The sequence below is a fragment of the Nicotiana tabacum genome, chromosome 4, assembly GCF_000715075.1.
Source record: "Nicotiana tabacum cultivar K326 chromosome 4, ASM71507v2, whole genome shotgun sequence".
Classification (NCBI taxonomy): domain Eukaryota; kingdom Viridiplantae; phylum Streptophyta; class Magnoliopsida; order Solanales; family Solanaceae; genus Nicotiana; species Nicotiana tabacum.
Window position 1 is genome coordinate 25,784,889 of NC_134083.1, and position 8,191 is coordinate 25,793,079.

The 8,191-nt window shown below is 35.0% G+C and overlaps 1 protein-coding gene across 4 annotated transcripts; it reads left to right on the forward strand.

The window, feature by feature from the left end:
- Positions 1 to 1,953: 1,953 nt before the first annotated feature.
- LOC107829601 (heparanase-like protein 2) lies at positions 1,954 to 7,866 on the forward strand. Of its 4 annotated transcripts, none has more exons than XM_016657051.2 (10): positions 1,954 to 2,354; positions 3,271 to 3,529; positions 3,627 to 3,663; positions 3,854 to 4,037; positions 4,592 to 4,740; positions 4,841 to 5,074; positions 5,993 to 6,185; positions 6,312 to 6,437; positions 6,574 to 6,673; positions 7,321 to 7,866. In XM_016657051.2, the coding sequence occupies exons 2-10, from the start codon at positions 3,320 to 3,322 to the stop codon at positions 7,711 to 7,713; spliced, it is 1,626 nt and encodes a 541-aa protein (XP_016512537.1). In that variant the 5' UTR covers positions 1,954 to 2,354; positions 3,271 to 3,319; the 3' UTR covers positions 7,714 to 7,866.
- Positions 7,867 to 8,191: the final 325 nt, after the last annotated feature.

Genomic DNA, 8,191 nt, shown 5'->3' on the forward strand with positions numbered 1-8,191 from the left:
TTTTCTACATATGATTCAGTTGCAGGTAGAGTTGTCCAACTAGATAACAATATTACTTGTAACGTTATTGGCAAAGGTACAATTCAGATTAGAATGTACGATGGTGTGGTGAGAACTCTCACCGATGTTAGATATGTTCATGAGTGGAAGAAAAATCTCATCTCTTTGGGCACTATAGAATCCTTCGGGTGCAAATTTACTGGTGAAGGTGGAGTTCTAAAAAGTTTTCAAGGTACTCTTGTGATCATGAAAACATACAGATCTGGTTTGTTGTATACTTTATTGGTCTCCACTGTTATAGGCCCTACTACAGTTTCGGTATCAGATAACTTGTCTGATTTTGATGGCATTAATTTTTGACATATGCCCATTGGGGCTTTTGCGGAGAAAGTTGAGCAAATTTATTATATCAGCCAAAATTAGGCCAAGGTGGAGATTTATAATTATGGCCAATATTTTAGCTAATGGAGTCCATCTCACATAAGTATAAGCATCCTTGCAAAGTATAGACTTTGTTGGCAATATACTTTGGGACCCAAAAATATTGTATTGTGTGGTGGACATCATTTGCACAAGTTGTATTTCTTCTTTTACACCTAAGAGGCCAATACTTTTTTGCCTATAAAAGGGAAGTCCATTAGTTCATTTTAGACACACCAACAAGACTTCAGTCTTCATTTCTTGTTTCTTCTTTTCCTCCTTTATTAAGAGTGTTTTGTACGAAAGTTAGTGTTGGGAAATACTTGTGTGAACTCTTTCTTTGGAGTGATCTTGCGAGATTATTCTCTTAGGGTATTTGGGATTAATTAGAGTATTTACTCTAATTTTGTACTCTTATTGGTATAGTGAAATTGATCATCTCCGCTTGTGGACGTAGGTCACTTTGACCGAACCACGTTAAATTGATGTCTTCTTTATCTTCTTTAATTGCCATTATTGTCAACTTGCATTGTCTTTGTTATTGTCATTATAACGTTGTTTGACAAAATTTCGCACTACCCGAGTTCCCGATCCTAACATATCGTTTAAGGTTACTCAGTAAAAAAATTATTTGATAGCCTTAATTATTTAACTAAATTTACCTTTATCTCTTTCGTAAATAATTAAATGTGTAATTAATAACTATATGCCTTGTTGGTGTAGTAAAAATGAAATTGAAAAATATAATTAATGCCTCTTGATTTTTCTGAAGAACTAAATTGTTAGTATGGATAAAAATGACAAATTAAAAAGGACATAGGAGTAAATATACATATTACAATTATATAACAGAGCTTTAAAAGCCTATTCACTTCTCGTTTAACACTGTGCTGCCTCATCAGTGATCAACAGCTGTATTCATCTTTCGGTATTTTTCTTCTTTTTAATTTTTCTTGGCTGCCAATTCTATCATATAAGTTCTTCTTTCATCTTATTTCAACACCAATCTATACTTGACTATTTTAAATTCATGGTGCATATCTCGTGTTCACGTAGGGTCAGATGTGATCTAGAGAGCCTACCTTAATGCAAACATTAGTGACTGTTTCTACGGTTCGAATTCGTGACCTATAAATCACACAAAGATAACTTTACCGTTATTCCAATACTCTCCTTCAAGTTAATTTTTCCTGCCAGTCAGCCAAATAGTCAGAGATTCAATACCATACTTTTATAAACTACGAAACAAATGTTATCGCGTCTACGACAATAAGAACACTATAGTCTATAATTTTAGTTGCAAATTGGAATGTTGAAGATGGTGTATAGGTTTGTAAAAGGAATTTCTCTTTATATTATTCAGCATGCAAGTAGTGCAAGAAATCATGACTGGTTAAGCTACTTTTTAATGAAAATGGATCTGACGGCTGCTGTTGACCGAAGCAAATCTTACTCAAATATAAAAAAATACATAAAAAGAGTCATTCCTTGTCAAACCAAGAAATATTTAATTTTGTTCTTTTGGCACAATATTAGCTAAGTATAAGGTGTAAGGCATGACTTTAAGCTGAAGACAACTTGGAATCCAACAAAAATAAGGGTCTCCAAAAATAATTGGAGTATGGTCTGGCCACCTCATCATATTTTATCTTTCCTCTTATTATTGTCTGCATTTGACACGAGCCACTGTTCTGTACATATGTACCAAAAACTCCGTGAGCAAATGAATGAATGACTGTTAGTTGATTCTGACACTTCACCTAAAAAAGTTTCAGTTTTTAGCTAATAACTGAGAAATCTGAGACCAACCCATTTCATTTCACTCGCTATTCTTGTCCTTCACCTGTGTGTTTTAGTACACTGTCTGCTGATTGTCGGTCTGTTCTTTCTCGGAATTTGCGCTCCGTGAGTTTCATTATGCTGGATTTTGTGAGGTGAATTTCGTTTGGTTCTTTGTTCTTATTGTTTTTAATATTGCAGTGTATTGTTTCAAGGGACTGTTCTTGTAGTATTTGGATCTTGCTTTCTGAGAGTAATTGGTTAATTTGCGTATTGTATATTTGTATTGATGTGGCTGACATAGTGACTTTACTTGTACTGCTGGTAGCTTGGTAATTGTCTTGGACGTGAAGAAAAAACTTGCCAAGACTTTTCTGAAACTAAAAAGTAAAAGTCTTTAATAGGTTCTGCAATGTCTAAATTAACTTCAAAATTGAAATTTGCTTCTCTATCTTTATGACTGTTGTCCTTATAGATTAGTTTCGTGAACTGGCTACACTTGACTGACCCGAGCGTTCTAGGTTCTTTTACATCTGAGCAAGAAAAGCAATTTGGTTCGCCTCTTAATTTTCTAGTCATTTTTTTCTTAATACACAGTTAGTTGTCAAAAATACTCTAGGAGTACTTGGTTTATTTCATTTATCCAAGAAATAAGAAATTCATTTCATAATTTCCAGAAGGTTACTGGAAATTACTGGAAGTACTCTAGGAGTAGATAGCCTCTTGCAGAAGTGCAGGTAAGACTCTATACAATAGATCCTTGTGGTCCGGCCCTTTACCGGATCCCGCGCATAGCAGGAGCTTAGTGCACCGGGCTGCCCTTTTTAATTTCCAGAAGGTTACTGGAATATATAAGTTAGTTTATAATTTTTTTTATCTAAGCTTCCTGGAAATACCAAGGGGTTTTGGATTGACAAAATTAAACTACTTTATAAAGCTGCTCAAGGACAGAGTTACTAAGTTATTGTATGAAGTTGTCCGATGAAATGTTCTGCCTTCGTCTTTTTTAGAAAGAATAAGTTACTCTTTAAAAGCCTCTTTAACATTTATTTGTTTGATTCCTCTTGGCAGTATATGACTCGGTTCAAACAGTGGTGAAGTTGCTGTACTTAATCATCTAATGGACTTCCGAACCTTGTTGTTAATCTTTCTGGCGCTGTGTCCTGCATTTTTGGCGCAAACAGGTGAAGATACAGAACTTATGATTGATACATCTGTGAAAATTGCCTGGACAGATGATAATTACATTTGTGCTACCCTTGATTGGTGGCCTAAAGAAAAGTGTAACTATAAACAATGTCCTTGGGACTTGGCATCTATTATAAATCTGGTAAGTTGTTCTTCAATATTATAAGTATAAATATCTTATCGAGATTCTGATTACGAAATGAGTGGTCAATGTTACTAAATGTGTTTTGATTTGTCAGGATTTATCTCATCCATTTCTGGAAAATGCTATACAAGGTTTGCACGAGCCATTATGCTATAATTTTAACCTATTTCTAAGTTGTTTCTGTTATTACCATAATTAGCAAAGTGAGACTTAAACATGCTGTCATTTCACCTTAAAATCTGAAGTGCATAAGCAAACTAGATTTCTTTCTCGTCTCTTAGATTTCTACTCTTCTCTGATTTAAATTTATTGGTGATACAGCTTTCAAGGGTTTGAGATTACGACTCGGAGGTTCATTACAGGACCAAGTAATATATGGTGTAGGCAACTTGAAATCTTCTTGCCATCCGTTCACCAAGCAGAGGGATGGGTTGTTTGGATTCTCTAAGGGATGCTTACATATGCATCGATGGGATGAGTTAAACAACCTTTTCAAGAAGACAGGGTAAGATTGTCTAATTCTGTACATCTTCTCCTATTGCATTCAACAGTATAAGCGTCTAACCATGTCCTGGCTAATAATCTGATCTGCTCCTAGGCTGCACGTTCTGGCTCGATACTATTCTTATTCTTCTTTCTCTTTTCCCAATCTACGGATGCTATTGAGGAAACATGCGTCTCCAATTTGGTTAATTCCCAAATTTGACCACTTTCATCTTTATGAATGACTATATTCTAATTGATGAATGAATACAAGGTGAATTAAGATATAGGTAGTTTGTTATATGCCCATGCAGAGACGCGTCCTGAATTAGTATCCGTGACTTTGATGTTACTACTTCTTAATCCTGAATGTGCATCCATGACTATTCAAGAAACCTAAAGATGTTGGAATACACTGCCATTCTTTGTAGAGTGGTGTTGAATTTGCAGTTCTTCAGATACTGCAGACTATGACTTCTACAAAGAACTAAAAGTAAAAATAGCTCGTGGGCTGTCAAAAAACTTACCAAAAGTTCTCCCTTGAAGTTCATATAAGTTCAACTGCTTTTGCTGCAGAGCACTTGTGACTTTTGGCTTGAATGCGTTGTATGGGAGACGGCGGATCAATAGGCATGCGTGGGGAGGAAATTGGGATTCCAGCAATGCCCTCGATTTCATAAAATACACTGTTGCCAAGGGCTACCAGATACACTCATGGGAATTTGGTATATTTCTGGCATATTTCTTTCATCTTGCAACTTTATTTAAATCTCTCCTTTACCAAAGAGGTTCCTTTCCTCAATCTTGCTTTTTCTGGTTTTGCAGGAAATGAATTGAGTGGTCAGGGAATTGGTGCAAGTGTTAATGCTGTACAGTATGGAAAAGATGTTATCCATCTGCACAATCTCATAGACCAAGTATACAAGAATTTCGACCAACGTCCTCTTCTATTAGCACCAGGAGGATTCTATAGTCCTGAGTGGTTCAGCAAGCTCCTTGAGGTTTCAGGGCCTGGCATAGTCAATGTCTTGACGCATCATATTTATAATCTTGGCCCAGGTGAGCTAGTGTAAATCTGTTTGTTTTAATAGAACGGAGTTATATGAAGAATCCCCTTGATTTCTATAATCTAATTTGTATTTGAAAATTAAGGCATATTCTTAAACTCATAAAATCACGGATAAAATCTTAAATGCTTTTGCTTATGACACTTGGTCTCCATTCGTTGTCGTTTGAGTTACTTTTTTGGCAATAGCATTTGAGATAATGGAAAAGCTGCATACAAATACTTTTGGCTTGACACTGGAATTAATCATGTTATATAATCAAAGAGACTGAATTTATCTTGCACTGCACATAGTAGTAATGAAAGAGGATAATGTAGACTTCAATTTTTTTTTTTTTAAATTCTCATATCATTGAGGTTTGTTGTGTTTTTTTCTTTTCTTATACTATGTTAGTTTTGAAATTCAACATTTCTAATTTATACTTTATTATATATGCTTAGAAAATTGATACTTCTCCAATCTATTTCTTCCTATGAAAGTTTTTTAGAAATGTGTAAATAGTCTCTAGAGAAGATAGTTGTCATTCTGGTTTATTCTTTTCGCCGTTACTTAGAGTTGAGGCCTTTTTCGACATTTATCAGCTATATGTAAGTGATTATATTCGTTTGAGTCTCTTACTTATCTTTCTGGATTCATCTTTTAAAAGAAGTAGTAGACGATAATATTCAATATACAACATGTGAAATATTTTTTATCGCAATGATTAAAGAAGAGATATAGTTTAGTTACCAAACAAATTGATGTTTCCTTGACATCTGACATCAAATGTCAACATAAAAAATAAAATAAAAATAAATTCATAAACCCACAGCTCTGGATATGATATCACTGCTTGTATTATCTTGATTAAGGAGCTGATCAATTTATTAATGTCATTCCAAATAATTAAACCAGAAGTGTTCTGTTTCAGGGTCTGAAGGAAGCAAGCTTGTAGATAAAGTTTTAAATCCTCAATACCTGAATAAAATATCAGACACATTTGGTAATCTTACTCAAACCATAAAAATGAAGGGTCCTTGGGCTTCAGCTTGGGTTGGAGAATCTGGTGGAGCCTACAACAGTGGAGGTCCTAATGTGTCTAACGCCTTCGTAGATAGCTTTTGGTAAATTTTCTTGCTTAATTTGATTTATAGTATTAACTAGCAGTCGAGTGAAGCAATTCCAGATACCATAATTCAGGCATGTGATATGATTTTTCATTTTTGCCTTGCCTTTAACATGAATTATAGGTATTTAGATCAGCTTGGCATGGCGGCGAAGCACCATACTAAAGTATACTGCCGGCAGACTCTTATTGGTGGAAATTATGGGCTCCTTGATACCAGCACGTTTGTTCCAAATCCTGATTATTATAGGTGAGGTGCTTGACTACCTTATTCGACTTCACTATATTATTCAAAGTAGCAGGCTGTTATTTTTTAATATTCTGTGTTAGGTCCTTCACAATCTAATTAAAAAGTATCTGATCTGTTCATTTTCACTTCAATACAGTGCACTTCTTTGGCATAGACTGATGGGAAAAGAAGTTCTTGATGTTAGCAGCAACGCCTCACCATATTTGCGCTCTTATGCCCATTGTACAAAAGATAGAGTAAGAGTGCCATTTATATCCTGATTCACTTATGTAATCTGAAATGCATTATTTACTACATCGGAAAGGTATCTTGATACCAAGTGCTTTGAAGGCTCCCCAAAAAGGAATTACTGATTTTTTTTCGTTTTTTGTTTTTCATCTGCCGCACAAGGCATTGTGTCAATCTAACATTTTGCGAAGGCTCAAACATTAGAGCTGCTCTTAGTTAGACTACAAAGATGCAACGGCTCAAGTGCTTCTCTGACATAGTTTTGGATTATTTCAGAGTTCTAACACATAACGACCAAATGATTTGGGTTTTATGAACTCTGCAGGGGGAACTTATAGCTAGATGCAATACGTTACACTGCTTCCAGTGTAGACTATGCAATCAGCCTTACTTGATTTTTTCTGTCATGATGCATTTGCTAATTAGTTCAAAAACCAACCTTCGTGTTCTTGCACATCAGAATTGCAGCCAATGTCTCAAACTTATACTCTATGCTACTTATATTTTGCTTTTTCTGAAAAATGGATCATCAAAAATGAAGGATTATAGTTGATTCCCTCCTGCGCATATATCAACTTACTTGATTATTTACATATCCATGCTACTGCTGAAGACCAAAACCACATATTAAATTACTGATTTTGCCTTTGTGCAGGCAGGTGTGACTTTACTTCTGATCAATTTAAGCAACCAGATTCAGTATGGGGTCAACATCCAATCCAGTGCATATACCAGCTTGCAAGTCGGTGAGAAAAAAAATCACAAGAAAAATGCATTCGTGCACGGTCTTAAAGAAACTGTTTCGTGGGTAGGAAGCAAATCATCAGATGTTACATTATATCGAGAAGAGTATCATCTAACTCCAGAAGGCGGCGACCTTCAGAGTAGAACTATGCTCCTCAACGGGAAACCATTACAACTCACAGAAACAGGAGACATTCCAAGTTTGACTCCAGTTCTTAAAAATATTGAATCTCCGATATCAGTTGCACCATTGTCCATCAAGTTCATTGTATTCCCCAACTTCAATTCTCCCAGTTGTAGATAAGCATTATTGAAAGCTCGCATTATAATTAGCAAAAAATGTATTCATGTCTTCATTGGATTTGATATGGCTACAATAAACCAGTCCCCTATAGTCAATTATACTTTCACATGGAATAACTCTTAAGAATCAATAAACCATTATTTTTTTGTCTCATCTACATCTACTACTGCTACTTACATTTCTTTTTATCCTTCATTATTCTTTAGGTATTTTATGTTTTTGCCTCTGTGTATGTGGGTATTAACCAGAGGAAGTTGGCATAAAGGAAGCTTTGGATGTTCATAGCAGTGAATAATACAAGGACATGAGCAAGGAGTAAACGAAAAAAAATAAAAATTTAAAAAGGAACGACTTTACAGTATTTCATTTATTTTTTCATCCTTAATTTTCCAACCAAGGGTACATTCGAAAGTGAGGAAAGAATTACTGCACTATTTATTGTCTCAGTTATTGTTAAATTTCAAATTTGAGTTTCATA